At 52.4% G+C, this 19,364-nt stretch overlaps 2 protein-coding genes across 2 annotated transcripts in view; one reads left to right on the top strand and one right to left on the bottom strand.

Moving 5' to 3' along the window:
- The first annotated feature begins 272 nt into the window (after positions 1-272).
- On the top strand, positions 273-1,972 carry MMP24OS (MMP24 opposite strand). The gene is made up of 2 exons (XM_059705973.1): positions 273-381; positions 452-1,972. Exon 2 carries the CDS (start codon positions 455-457, stop codon positions 614-616), a length of 162 nt encoding a protein of 53 aa, XP_059561956.1. The 5' UTR covers positions 273-381; positions 452-454; the 3' UTR covers positions 617-1,972.
- Positions 1,330-19,364, bottom strand: part of MMP24 (matrix metallopeptidase 24) — a 44,294-nt gene continuing 26,259 nt past the window's right edge. Inside the window, exons 5-9 of the mRNA XM_059705972.1 lie at positions 11,867-12,028; positions 9,566-9,780; positions 7,437-7,575; positions 5,806-6,072; positions 1,330-4,010 (exon numbers count right to left, since the gene is read on the bottom strand). Of these exons, the coding sequence (XP_059561955.1) occupies positions 3,673-4,010; positions 5,806-6,072; positions 7,437-7,575; positions 9,566-9,780; positions 11,867-12,028 (1,121 nt within the window). The 3' untranslated portion in view covers positions 1,330-3,672. The remainder of the gene's footprint in view (positions 4,011-5,805; positions 6,073-7,436; positions 7,576-9,565; positions 9,781-11,866; positions 12,029-19,364) is intronic.

The following is a 19,364-nucleotide window of genomic DNA, read 5'->3' as shown; positions in this document are numbered from 1 at the left end:
ATGAAAGTCCGCTCCCCCCAGGGCTGGTCTGAGGATCCGGGGGCACCTGGCTGTGGGGCAGGCTTGCCCTCTCTGACCCAACGTAGTTGGAGGTTACCCCGGGCCCTGGACAGCCTCCCCCTCCGCGGCTCCTCAGTAGCTGGGGTGGGCCTTCTATTGGTCTGGCTGCGCGGGGCGTGTCACCGCAGGTTGGGACGGGATTGGCCGGTTGCTGGTGGGTGGGGTCGAGCTTGTTGGTCCCGCCCCCGGGGCCAGAAACGGCTCTGGAGGCCGGGGTGGTGACGTCACGGCGATCGCTCCTCCCAGCGCAGCTGCGCGGGGTGAGCGGACCGTGGAGGCCGGCGGTGCGATTCTCGGGACCCGCTGCTCCAGCCGCGCGAGGTGAGGGGCGGAGGGGCGGGGAGGGGGCCGTAGGGCTGGCAGAGCACCTGACGGGCCTCTACTCCTGCAGACCATGGGCGCTCAGCTGAGCGGCGGCGAGGGCGCCGCGGGGCCGGCGCAGCCCCAACCCCAGCCCGCGGCGCCCGAGGGTCCTGAGCGGCCTGGGCCCGAGCCCAGCCCCTGGGGGCCCCTGGACGACGTGCGCTTCCTCATCGCCTGCACCTCCTGGTACTGACGCCGCCCTCCGAGTCACCGCTCACCGCCTGTTCTGTTCGCCTCGCCCGGTCCGGCCGCTGTCGTCTGTCCCCACGGCCCAGTGTCTCTCTCAGCCTGTTCCCTCCCGCCCCCGCGCCCCAGACCCACCGGCGCCCCAGAGACGGGGATTGAGGAGGTCGAGGGGCCTGGAAGGAAGTCCCGGCCGAGCTGCCTCCACAGCAGCGCCTTGGGACCCCTTGAATTTGTTCGCTCCCCATCCTACACCCAAACCACCTCAGCCTTCGCGCTCACCCGCACCCCACAGCTCCAGCCATCTGGGTCCTGGCTCAGCTTCCCTGTCACTGACTTCCAGAACCAGGCGAGGGCTCGTGGTGAGACCCTAAAGCCACTGACCTCACTTGTCCCTTATTGCTGAGAACTCGGCTCCTGCTTTCGTTCTGGTCATTGCACGGTCGGCCTTGACTGCAGAGAAGACCTTGCTGCGGTGACTCTTCCTGAACCAGGGGAGGTTGCTCCTCCAGCCTGGACCCCAGTGAGGCATTGTCAGGCTGTATTTCTGGGACCCGATTCCACTGGGCCTCTTGGAGAGAGGGATGTGTGATTGCTGGGCTGGCAGATGAGACGAATGGGGCAGCTCCTGGACACCCCAAGTACCCTGTTTCTCTCCTCCCAGAAGCTTCTTAGGCCACTCTCAGAACCTGTTTCTCTCTCCCACATTCAAGGGAAATGACAGACTGTATTTTTGTTTTATTTAGAAATGATTTAAAAAACATTATACAAAGGCTGATCAGTTTAAAATGTGACTGACACTGAAATGCTATGATGTTCCCCAGGCTGAGGGGAAGCTGGGCTCTGGGACCCCCAGGGCTTTGCCCCTCTGTCTGCTCTGTCCTGGGGTGATGGACGAACAGATGATCACAAGGCAGGATAATCTGAGTTTGGAAGCCTCCAGGCTGAGCCCTCTCTGGGTCTAGCCTTGCATCCCTCACATCTGCAGCCTGGGCTGCCTGCCTCCATCTCCTGCTCTTTCTCAGCTGACCTGGGTAGTATTAGGAGCCAACGGGAGCCTGCGGGGCCTAGAGCATTCAAGAAGTGAGAGCACCAACCTGAGGAGTGGAGAGGGACCAGGAAGGGGAGAAAGGAGGCCAGGAAAAGATGGATAAAAGAGACACTTCTGATCTCATCTTGGACCTTAGAGGGGTCCACAGGTGGAGACCAAGGCCCAGCCAGCTCACTGGACGGCCTGGGCACGTAACAACCTCTCTGTGCTTCATTTGAGGGCGTGATGAAAATTACCCTTGGCCTCCCAGGGCCTACACTAGTTTCATGTGAGTGGACAGGTGTGAGCTAATAAAGTGCTTTGCAAAGTATAAAACAGTGTACAAACCTATGAATCACTTACATCTCCGCAGTTGTTCCCCACCCGCCCCAGGGAGCCCGCCCTTGGCCAAAATGAGAAAAACAAAACAAAACACAAAAGGATAATGACAGGGAACACAGTGGAGCCCAATGGGTGCCTCTGGGACAAGAGATTTTGCTTTAGACAGTTAGCTCCCAGGGCAACAGAAGTCCCTGTCTCCTACAGGTTAAGCTGACCCAAAGACCAGAGGTCACAGGGTGGGGGCAAGGTCCTTGTAGGCTCAGAGGGCCAGGGTGGCAGCATCCTGAAGACTGATACCGCCTCCTGGATTTGGCAGAGAGCCAGCGGGCATCACTGAACCCATTGGTCTTGCCCAGGGCTTCTCAGTGATAAGCAGGGCTGCCTCTACTGGGTTGGAGTGAGGCAAGCTGAGCCCTAGGGATTCCTGCCAGAGACAGTGTAGGGTGGGCCCCTAGGCTTGGGGCCACTACCCATGGGGGTGCTCTTTTCCAAAGAGCAACGCAGGAAAATGGCCTAGAGAGCTGGGTTAGCAAGGGCCAAGCTCATGATAGGAACACTGGTTCCAGTCTGAGGGATTGAGTGGGCCTCAGGGTACGTGGGGGGTATGGGCTCTGAGCACTTGAGAAGGCTGCCCTGACTCCCTTACCCAAGGCCATGAGGATGTTGGCCTGAAGCCATTTCTGCCTCACGTAACCAGTCAGGCTGAGCCCCCAGGCCACAAGCTACAGGCTGGAGTGCTGCTAGAGACTGAGGGAACGGAGAAAGTAAGGAGAGTGGAGGATGGTCACAAACTCAGATCAGCCTCCAGAAATAGGGTCAGCTCCTGCCCCAGGGCTTTAGCCTCGGGAGGAGGGCCTGGCTCCTGGGGTGTCTGGGTGTTAGAGTGGCCTTAGCAGCACCGTGGTCCTTATCACCTGGGGCATGGCCTGTCACCCGCCTCATCACCAAGACAGTCACCTCTAATTCACCTAAAGCCTCAAGCAGCCTTTGCAGAATGGGACTTTAAACAGTAGAGACAGGACATTTAAATGTTCAAGATGTGACAGCGGGGTCCTCGTGAGACCCGGCTGGGCCACAGCCCTGCCTGCAGCAAGTGACCCTAAATCCTGGGTCTCAGAGGAGACCCTGATGTGTGGAGCAGGTTTCCTGAGGGATCTGCTGCATGCCAGCAGGGGAAACCCGTCTTGTTGCCCACTGTGTTGGCAGCAGGGGTCCTGTAGCCTTGGAGAATAGTGGGGTGGGGGTGGGGGGACATCTGACCAGCAGGTGTTGGCAAAGAGGGACCAGGACTGGTGGCTTCTCCCAGATGGGACTGAGAGCACTAGTGCTGGCTTCCCACAGAAGGTGCTGGGTCCAGCCAGGAACCAAGCCGTGGCGTCTCATGGACACCACAGGATGCAGTGACCACAGGGCCTCCACCTGGCATGGGGCCTGGCCTATTCCCTTGAGTAGGGAGCAGTTTACCCAGGACAGAAGGCTGGCATCTGGGTGCCAGGCACACACCCTGGGGCACAGCTGCCATCACTCCCTGCCCCACGTTCATCCTAGGCCAATGCGCCCACCACTTCAACTACATGACCCCTAGCCTAGGGCCCTGCTGGCTCCAGTGGGCAGTGACCAGAGCTGCCCCTCAGACCCTGGTGAGGAAGGGCCTGCCTGGCCAGACTGAGTGGACAGAGAGGGCTCTAGGCTGCTCACACCCACTCCTGGACTGGCCGCTTATAGTAGGTGACAGGCTGAGGGCCTGCCTTGTTCTTGAACTGGAAGATGGTGTAGACCAGCACCAGGATGCAGAGGGACAGGATGCAGGGGATGACCACGGCCACCGCATTCACAGAGCCTGGCATGTCGTTGATGGTCACCATGATGTCCACGTCGTCCTGGGGCAACCGCCGCTCCTTGCGCCGTTCCACCTCCTTCTGGTTGCAGCCCATCCAGTCACGCAAGATGTTGCGTGGGTAGCCAGGCTCCACACTCAGTTTCTGGTTGTCAAACTTCCAGTAGTCCCGGCCCTTGTAGAAATAGGTGTAATCTGCAGAAACACAGCCCAGCATCACCACCACTCCCAGACACTTCCCTGCGCCTGCATGTGAGGGCGGAAGGCGCTGTGGGTGTGTGGAGAGGGGCACCTCTCCCACCTGGGGGAGTCCCAGAGGAGCTCTGAAGGAGGGGTGGGCTTGGAGGTGGGGGAGCACAGTGCTTGGCACATCCTGCAAATAGTGTGTCTGGGTCATGGACTATCACCTGCATGGCTGCAGAAATGGGCACCCAGGACCTGGAGCAGCCCACCCCATATTCTCAAAGGTTCTGGGGAGCCATAGAGGGGCTTTAAGTCAAATTGGTAAATTCAATTTGTGCTTCCCAGACTGGACCTTCTCAGTCTGGGGCCATAGCTCTGTGACACTATCCCCCTAGGCAACCCCACATGGGTCAGATCAAGCCCCCAACTTAGGGCTTGGACAGCACAATCTCCATAGCTCTAGTGCCTCAGTCCAGCTCCTGCCTGAGCCAAGGGAGGCAGGGAGCAAGATTTTTCCTCTTGACAGCAGACACCACCTCTTGGCAATTATCATGGATTTTTTTTTTTTTTTTTTGGCTTGGCATACATCACTTCGAAACACTGATTACAAGATTTCTGGGACCCTTCTAGGGGAGGGGCTGGGAGGAAAGAAGGCAGCAAACTTTGGGGGGCCACTCCAAGGCTCCCAGCAACAGCCTTAGCAGCAAGCCAGTCCACAGATGGACTCTCATTGGCCGGTTCCCCACCCTGGCTGGGACATTCATTGGCCAAAGTCTTTGATGTCATCTGTTTCTGAGGCTCCCCAGAAGGTGAGACCACGTGTGTAAAGCACGAGGTACACAGGAGAGCCACCAGATAGCTGTCCCTGGAGCTGTTGGCTTTTTTACTAGTGATCCTCGTCAGAGTCCTTCCCAATGACCTCTAAAGTGGCCCCCTCTGCCTAGTTGCTTTCTCACAGCATTTCTTTCCCTTACAGCATTTGTTGCTGTCTTATTTTTCTGCCCCTAGTCTGAGAAACAGGATGCAATGCAAGTCTTGTTCTCTGCTCCATCTTCAGCCCTCCCACACAACCTGGTTCTAAGTAATTACTGTGGAGTAAATCTGTCATTCCATATAAACTAAAACACATCAACAAGATGACAATGATGATAGCAGCTAAAGCAGATGGCATGGGCCATGTGCTAGGCATTAGTCTAAGTGCTCTACATGATTTATTTAATCCTTACAAAATCCTATGAGGTAGGTATCAGGAAACTGAGGGAAAAAAGTGATTTGCCCAAACTCATAGTAAGTGGTGGAGATGGGATGTGAAACCAGCCAGGCTGTGCTTTTGACCATATCAGTGGAGATGTATTCAACAGACATTTATGATACCTACTCTGCGCCTGACAAGACCCAGCCTCTTCCTGAGAAGCTCCTACTCTGGCCTCTAGGAGGAGCTTAGAAAATGTCTTGTAAACAAAGAAAGCTTCTCTCTCCACCTCCCTGCCCTCAAACCCTGGGAAAACCATATCATTGCTTTTCAGATTTGATAACTCAAGGAACTCCTGGAGTACACCTGAGGCCCATGAGGAATGCTGTTTGAAGGAATGAAGTCAGTCTATGAAAACACCTCTCAATGGAGAATCATCCCTGAAGATAAGAAATTGTGACTTGGTAGCTGGTAAGAGAATTTTGCTGTGTGAACATGGGTGGATACGAGGCAGCTGTCTTTGCTCCCAGGCAGTGTATCTCAGACCTGGATACCCTGAGAGCGTGCCCGAGGGCTTTGCTGAGACCCCTCCCACCCTGCCGGGCCCGTACATACATCCTTCCTTGCTGATGAAGGCCCCCTGGGGAGCCTGTGGGATGCCCTTCCACACGGTGATGGGCTTGGGGTAGCCAGGGTCTGTGGCCCGCCGCTCCTCGCTGTAGCGCCAGTACTGCTCGCCTTTGAAAAAGTAGGTCTTGCCCACGGGTTCCCAGCGCAGAGCCGTGTCAATGCCTTCTCGGGGCAGACAGCTGCCCAGCTCCCCCAGGCTGTGGGGGTACCCAGGCTCCACCGTCACCTCCTTAAACACCCAGTACTTGTCACCTGTGGCCAAGAGGAGCCCAGGATCAGCTTTGCCCAGTCACTCAATGCCAGAGGTTGTGGCTAGTGCCACCTGCCCGTCTTATTCGGGGACTGAAGTCATTCATAGAGCCAGAGTACGACAGGGAAACAGCCCCAGGCCTGCTTGATACCCTCAGTAGAAGACTGAGGCCTCTTGGCCCAGGCAAACCGTAGGGGGCCAGTGGCCAGAAGCCAGTCACAGATCCTGGACAACTCATTCCGTGCTGCCCAGGCTCCGTGTTTCACCCTCTGTGACTTGTTCCTTTCTCCTCTCTGAGTGATCTCAGCCACTCGTACACACTAGTGTTCCTTGCTCCCCCCCTTCCACCAATGACACCCAACTCTGAGGCTCTAGCCCATAGCCACTCTCTCAGTGGACCAAGCACCAGACCTGGGTACCCTGTGGCCCATCTGCCTCTGGGCATTTCCAAACTGGCTTTCCAGAGTTCCCCATCTCCATCACAGGGGACGCCCTACCTCATCACCTTGCAGCCTCCCAGCATCCCCAACAAGTCCTGGCATCACCTCTGGCCCTCTTTCCTCCTCCTCTAGCTGTCTTTAGCCTCCCTGCTCTGGGCCTTGCGGACATCACTCTCCTCAGCTCTAGCAACCATTTCAGAAATGGCCTCCCGCCTCTGCACCTGCTCCCTGGTTCTCTGTTGCTCACAAACATCCAGTGAATTTCCAGTGTTGCCCTAAGAGATCAATATTAAATTCTGGCCTGGCAAACAAGGCTCTTCAGGCCTTTCCACCCCAAACTACCTTTCCAGGCTACTTCTCACAGCTTTCCGAAGAGGGGCTCCACGCATGCACATTCCCACACTCCTCCTTTGCCCATGCTGTTCCCTACCCCTTGGAATGCTTTCCTTGCTTCTCACTGTCTGTATCTTACCTGACCCAGGTCAAGATAATTGAAGTGAAACCACCTAGCACAGGATGGGCTCGGGGAGGGCACAGGGTGGCCTGCTGCACACGTTAGGCCCCCCTCCCCCTTCCCTGCCTGTTCCAGCCTCTGGGCTCTTACAGAACTGATAGGGTGGCCTTCCATGGAGCACTGATGGTCTTCAGTGGCCTGTACAACCCTCTACTTCATGTGGCTGAGGCTTGTTGCCCGCCAACTTTGACACATACAGACCCTTAACAATCACTCCTTGACTTGATTTCCCCAAATTGTACATTGCCTGCCTGAAGGGATCTGTCCTTTCAAATGTCAGTGTCTCTGTTAGGGCTAGAAGGGCCCGTGGGGTACATCTGCCTCCCACCCCACTTCTCCCAGCTCACAGATGAAGAAAGGGGGTCCCGAGGACAGGGAACCATCCCAAGCCCCTCAGCACAGGCCACATTACCTTTGAAGAAGACAAATCTTCCATCAGCCCTTTCATAGGCTGCATCTATGCGGGCAGGCAGGCCCTTCCAGAACTGCTCGATCTGCATGGGGTAACCCTCCTGCACCCGGTTATTGCGCAGGCGCCAGAACCAGCGATCCTAGGGGTTAAGGAGGGGAGAGGAAGAGGCATAACCTGTGAACCCAGTGCTCAACCCAAACCACCCAATACCTTCCCCTGTGCCCAGCCTTGAAACCCTTTGTCAAGTCTGTCCATTTACTGCTTCTAACTTTCAAAGCCCTGTGAGGAAGACAGGACGCTCATTAACTCTCTTTAAGTAAGCCTCCTTAAAGGAGCAGCCTGAGACAGAGTAGACAGGTCTGATGGGAGAAGAGATGCGGAGGAGCAGAAGGGGTGATGCCAGGGCCTGGAGTAGCCACGTGAGGGCAGCAGAGAGTCACTGACATCAGCAGAGCCACTCCTAGGTCATTGAGCCTGGGCAGAGTGCCCTCCTCATGTATGGCTGGCTCCATCCAGCAGGGCAAGGACCATGGGAAGCAAACCCTCTTGCTTCGGGGAATTCCCCCAAGACCTGGATGTGAATTCAGGTTCCTCCACTTACAGCTGCATGACCTTGGGCATAGTACTTAAAGAGCCTCACCTGCAAATGGGGGAATAATGAGGGATCAGAGGACAGAATATAGGCAAAGTGCCTGGAACAATAGGGGGCACATAGTCGATGTTGAATAAATGGCAGGTCAGTAGGCCAAGAGTGTGAGAAAAGCCCTCCTCTTCAAACTGGTGCCTGGCCTCACTGCAGCCCCTGGCTGGTAGGCATACTGGGCCAGGTCTACAACCTCCCAGGACCTCAGTTTTCTTATGTGTAAGTGAGGATGATAAAACCCAGACTTGCCTAGGAACTGTTCAGTTGGAGGATCCAAGAGTACAGAAGAATGAATGATTCGTAAAAGATGGTACAAAGGCTAGGAAAGGCTTTTCAAAGGTGTTTCACAAAGCACTTTCACATCCAGTTTGTTTAAACCTTATTTTGACTTTCACACGTCTGGTTAAGTTGATCTGAGATATACAGGGTCCTAAGGAATGCCAAGTGGGTTCCTAGAGCCACTCGGTGAGAGGCAGACTGACTCAGGGTGCCTGGTTCTTGCTCATTGCTCAAACCTTGCTGGGGAGAACTCCACGAGGGGAGTGGGGAAGTCCTCCACGACCTCCCAGTGTGATGGAGACGTGCTGCCCAGACCCCCTTCATTGGAGGGCTTACTGCCTCCGAGGCTGGGAGTGTGGTCAGCAGGCAGTTTTCAACTGCCTGCCTCTCAGGATGGCCTCCGCTTCAGAGAGTTCCCCCCAGGTCACATCCTTCCTTATCCAATGACTGAATGAGGCAGGGGTATAAAGTTACAGCCATTTGGAGCCCAATATGGGGTAATTCTGACCAGCCAACCTAGCTCCAGAGCCCCCTGTGAGGGTGGCTGAGTCTGCAATGGGCCTAATGGTTGCTTATAACTATCATCTTCTGCCCAATCCTGCTCCCCTCCCACAGATGCTGATCCCAAAGGTACTCCCTCATCAAAGTCCTGCATTCCAAACATTGTCTCAGAGTCTGCTTCCTTAGAACCCAGTGCAACACACCAAGCAGGCTTCCCCACCAGTCAGCCCCTGGCTAAGGTGACAGGACCAGGCAGGTGACAAGATGAGCCTGGCTTGCTTCCTGTCAGGCACACCTGAGTACCAGCCTCTCAGCCCTGGCAGGATCTGGAGACAGACACAGCCACCACTGTGCCAGCCCCTATTTCATAGCCATGCATTATTTGATCTTCATACACCTTTGTTAGGAGTGACCCCTAGTTTTCAGATGGAGAAACTGAGGTCCAGAGAAGGGAGGTGACTTGCTTAGTCACAGACCAGAAGCAAGTCTCCCAACACTTCCAAGAGGTAACCCTGGGGTCACCAATTTCCCCCCCCTCCTCCCTCTTGATTCACTCAGCAGCACCAGGAAGAGACCCCGTGTCCTAGCCATTGGGCCAGGTCCCAGCTAGGCCCCACAGCAGGCCGAATCCCAGAGCAGCAGCCTGCTCCATGGTGGGGAAGACATGGGAGGGGACCCCTGGAAGGTGCCTATTGACTGGGCCTACCTTAAACACAAACATCTCGCCCCGGAAGAGAGCCACTGTGTTGAAGTTGCCATCACAGATGTTGGGTTTGGCACCGGGTGTGGATGGCCTGTCCCCGAGGGGTGGCCGAGGAGGCCTGGGCTGGCGCTCATGCTTCCTCTCAGACGGTGAATGGATCCTGCGGACAGGGAGCGTGGGGAGGGGCCTTGTGGGCTCCAGGGGCTCGGCTGGGGGTCCTGGAGAGAGGGGCTGCATCTTAGAAAGGGGCCAGCCATTCCCTGCCTCCCCATCACCTAGGCAGCCTGAAACAAGTCTGTCACACTCCAGCCTCCTGTCCTCTCTCCCCATTTTTCATTCCCCAATCTTTGAGAAAATAGGTGAAAAATAACCATTAAATGAGACTCTCATTTGTCCACCCTCAAATCTGATATGTTCTCTTTCTTCTCTCCTTTTGTGAGAGAACAAGTCCCTTCTTAGGTTCAGTGACCCATACCCTCTTCCTCTGCTCCCCTCCACACACGCTGGCCCACTTCCTCACTCCCCTCCATTCTTTATCCTGCTTCAACATGGCTCTGCCCGTTACCCACTGCACTGCTCCGTCAAGATCACCAGTGGCCTCTATGTTGCCAGATTCAGTGGTTACTTGGTTCAGACTTTGATGTGCATATGAGTTCTTCAGGGACCTTGATAAAATGCAGATTATGACTCAGAGGATCTGGTGGGGCCTGCGATTCTGCATTTGTCTAAGCTCTCAGGTGATGCTCATGCTGCTGCCTGAGGCCCACACTTGTAGCAAGATCATAGAAACCCTTTCCTCAAAACACTCTTCTCTCTTTTCCAGAACCCAGCACTGTCCTGGTTTCCCTCCTACCCGGGGCTGTGCCTTCTCAGCCTCCTTTACTGGCAGCCTTTCCTCATTCCCCTCTACTCGAAAGGTGGCGGTAGCCCTGGGTCCTCTTCTTTTCTCTCTCTCTCTATTTTGGTCCCTAGGTTAGAGCTTCTCAACTTGCATAATAGGATCACCTCGGGAGTTTAAAAAAACTCTTGATGCTTAGAAGGCACCCAGACCAATTAAAACCAAATCTCTGGGGTGAGGGTCTGGTATTGGTATTTTTTATTGAAAACCGAAGGTGATTCCAGTGGGCAGCCAGGTTAAGACTCAACACCCTAAGTGATCTCATCCAGTTCACAGCTTTAAAGACTCCCTTAGAGTCCAATAGGATGTCCTGGGATGACAGACATGTTCTAATCTGCACTGTCCAGTACAGCAGCCTCTCGCCACACCTGGCTACCGAACACTTGAAATGAGTGACTAGTGTTAGTGTGACAGAGGAACTGAAAATTTTATTTTATTTAAGTCTAATTAAGATAAATTTCAATTTCAGTAGCCACATGTGGCTATATTGGACACCAAAGATTTCCAAATCAACATCCCAGCCCAGATCTCTGAGCTACAGACTGGTCAGTCCTGTGGCCCCACAATTACAAAAGCCAGAAACCTTGTTGTCATCCTCCTCACCCCATGTCTCATCAATCAGCACATCCTGGCCATTCTATTTTCAAAATACCTTCCAGTTACCACCATCCCTGTCCAGTCCTCTACAGCTTAGCCTATGGAGATCCTGCCTAACCTTCAGGGCTCTGGGTGGGGCCACCTCCTCGGTGAGGTCCAGAGAGAGCCCATCTATGCTCCATAGCCTGGGGGCAGTGGGGCACGGGAGGGGGTTGTGCTATGTGGACCTGCATTTTCTCAAGTAAACTGGTCTTCCCATCTCCACCTACTGGACAACAACAAGAATTTCACATACCAGTGTTACCAGAGAACTGGGTGGGTGGTATGGTAGCAGGCTTCTCATATTTTATCAAGATATCAGCCTAGCTTCTTAGTTTTTCTTGTTTAAGAAAAAAAGCTCTGGTTATGATATTCATCACATTGTATCACTGTTACTTGGGCAGATGTGTGGATCTCCTGGCTAGAGGTGGGACCCCTTGAAAGTGAACCTCAGGAGGCTAGAGGGAGGTGTGTGGAGGGGCAAGGCAAGAGAGAAGAGGGAGTCGGTAGCATACCCTCCCAGTAGCATACCCTCCCCTATTTCCCAGGGTGAGGGCAAGGGGGGATGGTGGAGGCGGGGAGGTAGCTTTGCCCACTCTGGTTAAGCAAGGACATCTTCAGTCTCTAAAGGTCAGACAGCTGTCAGAGACACAGCAGCTATGTGGATGGATGGCAGTGCTCCCCTTCCCTTCCCCGCTCCCCGTGACAGGCAGGCAGCCACAGCCCAACCCCACAGTAGAAGTGGTGGCCCCCTCTCCCCTGCCACACACCGTAAATCTTCTGGATGCCCTGGAGATCATCCTGAGGCAGCTTGAAGTTGTGTGTCTCCATGTACTGGTAGAAGGGTGCCATGATGGCGCTGGGGTCGTTGGAGTGCTCCAGTCCCAGTGCGTGGCCCAGCTCGTGCACAGCCACCAGGAAGAGGTCATTCCCTGTGGAGAGGGGGATGGGGAGGTGCCCAGGGCACCCACTTAGATATCAGACAGTCAATCCATTATGTTGGAAAACACCCATAGACTTTGTGCTAGGCCCCGTGCCGGACACTGGATCACACCCTGCCTTCTAGAACTCTCGACATCATGGGGGAAAGGGAAGGAGAAACGAAATAGTGAAATTAGTGTTCCAGGTGCTTTAATAGATGTCTATAGAGTGAGGATATCAAGAAGGAGGAGTGATTTAAACTTGAAGGAAGGTGCTCCATGAAGCTTCATCAAGGTGAAGCATAAGTTGAATGCTGAAAGATAAGAAGTTAGTCTGGAGAATGGATTCAGGGGGTAGGAGAGGAAGATGGGTGGGGATGGCATTCCTGGCAGACGGAAAGCTATAAACAAGATCCAGGGACAAGCAGTTTCATTCCACTTGGCTCTGGAACAAAGCACGGAGGGAGGGCCAGAGAGCGATGAGGTCAGCCAGGCTGGCAGCAGGCTATGATGCCATGCAAAGGAATTTGGATTGGCTTCTTGGCCAGTGGGGGGTTTAAGCAGGAGTGGGGGTGGTGACACAATGACATCACCCTGGCTGTGGTTGGAGGAGGGTTTAGAGGGCGGTGAGACCAGAGGCAGGGGGGTCAGGGCGTCAGTTCGGAAGCTGTACAAGGGCCCAGGTGGGAGATGAAAGGGGCCTGAGCCAAGGAGGAGGTAGTGGGACAGGCAGAGGGGAGTCCTGGGCGATAGGTTGGAGGTCAGCTTCAGGAGACCCAGGGGCAGGCCGGGCTCTGGGCCTGTGGCAACTCTCAGTCCAGCAAGACCTCAGATCTAAACTGAGTTATCATCGAGATCAAAGACAGGAATTCAAATTTGAGTAAAAAAAGTAAGGTCCAGGTGCTGAAAGTGGGGCATGGGATCTCAAGTATGAGGCAGCCACATAGCATCGTGGTCTTGAGCACATGCCTGAGTGGAGCAGATCACGTTCATGCCCAGTTCTACCCCCACCAGCTGTGGGAACTTGGCCAGAAGGCCTACCCCCTGAGCCTGGGGAAATCATCCTACCTTATAGGGTTGTGTGAGGGCATAGTTGCTCTTGTTACCATACATAAGGCAGGGAAGGTTGGTGCCTAGAATAAGCCTATTGACCAGAAGGGAAGCACAAGGCCATTGGGGTTCTAGCAACCAGGTCTTCTTAAAACCAACTCCCCTGATCAGGCCTGGGACAGGGAAAAGCCTGATTTTGGTGGGATTAAATAACCCCAACTTTGTGAAAGAAATGCAAGGGGCTGGGAGTTGGGCAGGCTGTTGTTTCAACAGTCCTGACTCTTGTCTGTCCAGTTACAGATCCCTGCTTCCCTTGATCTCTGGCATTGGAATGCTCTTGAGCCCTGCCTCTTACTGCCCAGCTTTGAGGCATGTTGCAGTCCATTCCTGCCACCTTCAAGTACAGGGGAGGCTGCCAGGAGCCCAGAAGGTTGTCAGGAGTCATAGTGTCCACTCTGGCCTCAGTGTCACTGGCAAAGATACCCTACCCCACTGCAGCCAGGGGCCCTGTGAGGGTCAGATGGGGTTGAGGACTGTCTCTGGCCTTTCTGGCTAAAGTCTTGGGAAAAGAGAAGAACCCCATGGGGTGGGCCCAGACACGTGTATGCCTGCTGCTCTGCTGCCACTACCAGTTTTTTCAGCAAAGGGGGCATGGGCAAGATCAGCACAAGGTTGGCCAGGAGCCTGGGGCTGCCTTCTGCTGGGGAAGGGCAAGCTGGTCCCTCTGGCAGCAGGAAAGGGTGAGCTCATCTCTGAGCTCCATCCCAAACAAAGGCGGCTGCTAGAGCCAGCGGAAGGCAGCTCTGCTTCCTGGGGTCCAGTCTTGGCTCTGCTCCTAGCCTGCTCTTCCACCTGGGACAAGCTGCTTAGGCCTCTGTCTCCTGACCAGGCTCTTCCTCGGGGGTATCCACAAGGATCTCTGCTGGAAACCAGGGAGCGGGGCTCCAAGCTCCCGGCCAGACTAAATATTTGTCCCTAGCCTGTGTCTGTTACTCTGTGAGCCTCTGTGCCTGGGTCTCTGTAGACAACAGGAGTAAGTCCTTGAAGGAAAGGGCCTGTGGGTTTGATCCAGGGACCAAAAGGCAGAGAACTGGGGAACTGGCATCTTATTGCACAGAAACCCAAGAAACCTGCCCTGAGGAGATGGTAGGAGAGGGATCAGGAGCAGGAGAACTCCCTGGAGGGTGTGAGGTGGAAACGCAGAGGTATGGAGAAGACTCCACGGGTCAGAATAGCAGCTTCTGGGAGTCACACTGCCATGAACCCAGCACTGCCATGTCCTAGCAGGGTGACAGGTTAAATCTCTTTCTCTGTAAAATGAAGGGAATAATGGTACCATCGTAAGAACTGAGGTGAAGATTAATGAGGCAAAATATGTAAAGCATTCATATAGGCTCCTGTCACAGAACTATCACTGTTAATTAGCTGGGTCACACTGAGCCGTGTGTGAGGACCAGCATCCCCAACAGGGAGTATTCCTGTGGGCTGGGAGCTCAAAGCCTTGGGCCTCTTAGCAAGTCTATACCTTGTCTGTGCCTCATTTCCTTCTCTTAGGACCTCCAAATTTGGCGAGCCCCATCTGATTTACTCCTCCAACACCCAATAGTTTACAGAATTTCCCTTGTCCTCTGTTCTTTTGCCAGTGCCGTCCCCTCCACCTGGAATAGCCTTATTTCTTCAAAGTTCAGCTGAATGCCATATCTTCCAGGAAACCCTCCTTGATTTCTCCCACTGACAGTGAATGCTGCCTCTTCTGCACTCTACCAGCGGTTTTTCTGAACTATCTCTATGGCACTGACCACTTTCCATTCTACATGATAGTATCTAGCACACACTCTCATTCATCCTCGGACTGTAAGCTCCTTGAGAGCAAGCTTTGTGTTTGAGAGGGCTCTGTGACAGCAGTCAGGACAGGACAGTGCCAAAAGTTCAATATTTTTTCAGGTGTGGTCTTTGGACCACCTGTAGCAGAACCACCTGGGGTGACTTTTAAAAATTCAGAGTCCTGGGTTCACTCCTGGCCCTGCCACTTACTGACTGTGTGAATTTCTTAACCACATGAAACTTTACTTTCCTCATCTACAAAATGGACATTATGATCCCTGCTGAGTCTAGCTCCCAACGTGGGGAAGAGTCACTGAAATAATTGCAAAAGGGCTCTACCTTGTGAATTGCTGGTCTGGATGACTCTTCCCGTCTTGTCACCTTCCCTTGGGCTGGGCTCCCTCCCCAGCAGAGCTTAGTGAATTCTGCTGACTTCACTACTTGACTCATTGGAAAGAGCTGAGGACAGAAAGTCCCTGGAAGCAGTCCCCAAGACCAGCTTAAAGGCGTGGTGGGCTGGATTACCTTTCACGCAGGCTCCAACGAGCTTGAGAATCAGAATCACCTCTACCATCCAGTGGTTCTCCAGAGCAGGGTTGCCAACTGGCGGTCCTCAGACCACAGGTGGTCTGTGAGGTCCGAAAGGCTGGCGACCGCTGCAGCAGAGAGCCTTTTAGACACACAGGTGGAGGAGATTATGATTCAGGAGTTCTGGGTTAGAGTTTAGGCAACTTTTCCCCCCCTCCTTTTTAAAGTTCCCCAGGTAGACTCTTTAAAGGTTGGGTCAGGCTGACACACCTGAGCCAACCAGTCAACCTTAACATCACTAGAAGTGGGACAACCTGCATCACATGTGCTTCCCAATGTGATGGATTAGGGAGGACCAGCACCACCTAGGACAGCGGTTCTCAACCTGTGGGTCGTGACCCCTTTGACGGTCTAACGACCCTTTCACAGGGGTCGCCTAAGACCATCCTGCATGTCAGATATTTACATTATGATTCATAACAGTAGCAACATTACAGTTATGAAGTAGCAACGAAAATAATTTTATGGTTGGGTCACAACATGAGGAACTGTACTTAAAGGGCCAGAAGGTTGAGAACCACTGACCTAGGAAGTATTCTTGCCAAAAAAGTGAACCTGAATCTGGCCTGTTGATCTAATTAACAATATTCAGGAAATATGGGGGAGAAAGACAAGTTAAAAGTGAACCTGAATCTCATCAAGCCAAATGACTATACTCAGGAGAAGTGACCCAGTTTCTTTAATATATATGGTTGTTGGGGCACAGGAAAAGGAAGCAAGGTGACTTTTAAATTAAAAGGGCCTTAGGAGACGCATCAGTCTTGTATGATGTATGCATGGCGTTTGGATCCTGATGCAAGCAAACAACTATAAAAGACATTTTTGAAGTAACTTGAGAAAATGAACACAAACCGGGTATTTGATTTTAAGAAATTATTGTTAATTTTGTTGGGTTTGATATTGATTTTGTGGTTGTGTAAAAAGTAATCAGAGGTATTGATATATACCAAAATATTTACAGGTGAAATGATTATGCCTGGGATTTTCTTTAAAATACCTTAGCCAAGCCTGGCCAGCATGGTTGAGCATCAATCTATGAATCAGGAGGTCAGGGTTCCATTCCTGGTCAGGGCACATGCCAGAGTGGTGGACTCGGTCCCTGGGGGGTGGGTGGGGGGGTGCAGGAGGCAGCTAATCAATGATTTTCTCTCATCATTGATGTTTTTCTTTCCCTCTCTCTCCCTCCCTCTCTGAAATTAAACAAACAAACAAACAAACAAACAAATCTCAGCCAAAAAATAAAAGCGTGTGCCGGGAGAGGGTAGATAACATAGGAATGACATAATGTTGATAATTGTTGTTGCAGGGTAATGGGTGCCTGGGGGTTCATATTGTCATTCTCTCTACTTTTGTGAATTTGAAATTTTCCATATTGGAAATATAGAATAGAGAAGAAAGCCGTGAAACAAAAGTTCCAAGGAGAACACTGCACCCTCCCTCCCTGAGTTTATGTGGAAACTAAACAAGATAATATACAGGTGCTCAATAAATCTTGGTTCCTACCCTTCCCTTTCCAAAGCCGCCCCAGGGCAGTTGGTGCCTTTCCAGCTTGCCATCCAGCTATTACTGTGGTTATGAGAGGCATCTGGACAGTTCATGCTTGGTTTTCCAGAGCATAGAAAAGTCCTGACTCTTGTCCAAAGAAGATACTGGCTACCTTGGAATTTCTGTCAGAACCAGCAGTCCTTCATCAGGATGGGGTGGGACAGACCGGAAGGTGCTGGGATGGTCCCAACTCCTTCCCACCCACACCACCAGCAGTGCTTAGGCTTTTGAGACTGGGTCCAAGGTCTCCAACAGCAGGGAGTGGATGTGGGAAATGCAAACCCCAGAGCTGGGAAGGGGAGGGCAGAGGAGGAGGAGTGTCTTCCCGGTGCTTCCTGGACAACAATCTTTGAGGGTTTCCTTTATCTCTATCAGGGCTATAACTTAAAACCTCACAAGCTGGCATATCACTGGAGCTGAAAAATGTTAGTTTTCTTCTCCTCACACCTTATCAGTTAGCACAGACCGCCATTCCTTGACACGGATCCAAGAATAAGAATGAAATAAAGGACAGGAGTCCTGAAAGCCAGGAAACCACATCCAGGACAGAAGGGAAGGGACACTGGGCAGAGGAAATGGAGGTAGGTAGGAAAGAGGACACAAGTTCGAAGAGGGCAGGGGGCAAAGAGAAACTGGATTTATAATTTTGCCTGGGCTGAGCTTTGGCGGAACCACCTCCTGAACCGCCCTTTGAAGGATGAGCCAAGAGATGATGATCCCTGATCCATGCAAAGATAAGTACAAATTTTTCTCAAAGAGGTCATCCCCATTTACAAACACTAGGCACGGCCTCTGAGGAAATGGGCTTTAAAGTCTGCTCTCAGCCTGAGCTTCGCCAAGGAAAAGGAATGCCCAGTGTTTCCCAAACTTGCCTAGGCTTAAGCATGAGAATCTCCAGGGGGAGGGCCTGGAATCCATGTTTTTAACAAAAGCCATGGTTGAGTCTTACGATCAGACAAGTTAAAGACACTCTGGGGTTGGAGACAGTGTTTCTTGAGGTGATGGAACCCCTGCATCAGAAGGGATTTTATCAGACTACATGCAGATTCCCAGGCCCAGGCCCAGAATCAGAGAATCAGAATAGCAAAAGGTTAGGGGCCTGGAGCCTGGAGCCCGGAGTCTGAATTCTTTAAAAAAAGTTTCTAGGTGATTTTGGTGTGCTATGGAGTCATAATGCTCAGGTTCAAAGCCTTATGTCATCATTCACCAACTATGGGACCTTGGGCAGGTGACCTAATATTTCTCTATATAGTTTACCTATCTGTAAAATGGGGGTAGTAATATATATATAGACTATGTAAAAAGCACTTGACAGGGCCTTAGAATATTAACCTACTAGTTGTCTATTACAATCTAAAATAGAATAGAATAGGATCCTCTGTCCCTTTCTCCCTAGCCTCCTTCTGCATCTTCTTGGCATTTCTGCGATCTCCTCCAGTACAGGCTGCCTGTGCCAGGGATTTAGGTACAATATCTGTCTCCCGACTTGGCCCTGGGCTTCCAGAGGGCAGAGACCATGTTTTGTTGTTTGTTTTTTTAAATGTTTGGATCCCCTGGGTTGTGTGTCATGTGTCGTTAAAGTTGGAAGGGACCTCAGAGATCATCTAATCCAGTCCCTCATTTTACAGGTGAGGAGACTGGGGGTGAATTAGTTGCCCCTAGAGGCATAGCCAGGTGGCTGAACTATGGTTTGAGCCCTGGCACTGCCACTTATCTGCCAGCTATGCCACTTCAATCCCAAACTCTTCATTTAAAAATGATAAACACTTGCCTGCTTACTAAACGTGCCTTATGAGTAAATACAGATGGGAGACTCTTTTGCAACCTGAAGAGTATTGTTACTGTTACTGTACAGTACTAACTCTGGATCCAAGTAATATTCATTAAATCATAGTGATGAAGAGCAAAGTTATCCAAGAATGTTCGTTACCTGTGAGGTTGACGTAAGGGAGTGAGCCAGTCACGTCATCCCATAAGATGGCCTTTGAAGCTGTCGTCAGGTCAGAGCCTACCGCTTTCAGACCCCACATTCAGCTTTAGTTATTTTTTAACCCTTTTCCCCAGCCTCTGATTCATTACTTTATCTTCTTATTCATGCTCCAACTCCTCCCTTCTGACTCAGCCCAGTTAGACCATTTACCAAGTGATCTCACCCATCTCCATGGCCTGGACCCTGGTGGAGCACATGTTGAATATTATGAGGGGACATAGTTCCTACCCTTTTAGGTTCTTAGTTCTTGGACAAGAAGCTCTAGAAACTAGGAACTCATCTCATCTATGGTATCCTCCAGGTTCTTACTTGGGGCTTCTGAGAAACCCAGGATTGATCCCCTATTCCCTC

The sequence above is a fragment of the Myotis daubentonii genome, chromosome 8, assembly GCF_963259705.1.
Source record: "Myotis daubentonii chromosome 8, mMyoDau2.1, whole genome shotgun sequence".
NCBI classification, from domain to species: domain Eukaryota; kingdom Metazoa; phylum Chordata; class Mammalia; order Chiroptera; family Vespertilionidae; genus Myotis; species Myotis daubentonii.
Note: the sequence above shows the minus strand (reverse complement) of the source record. Positions and strands in the feature narration are given on the sequence as shown.

Coding starts and splice junctions, on each gene's coding strand:
- MMP24OS (XM_059705973.1), top strand. CDS start 455: ATGGGCGCTCAGCTGAGCGGCGGCGAGGGCGCCGCGGGGCCGGCGCAG.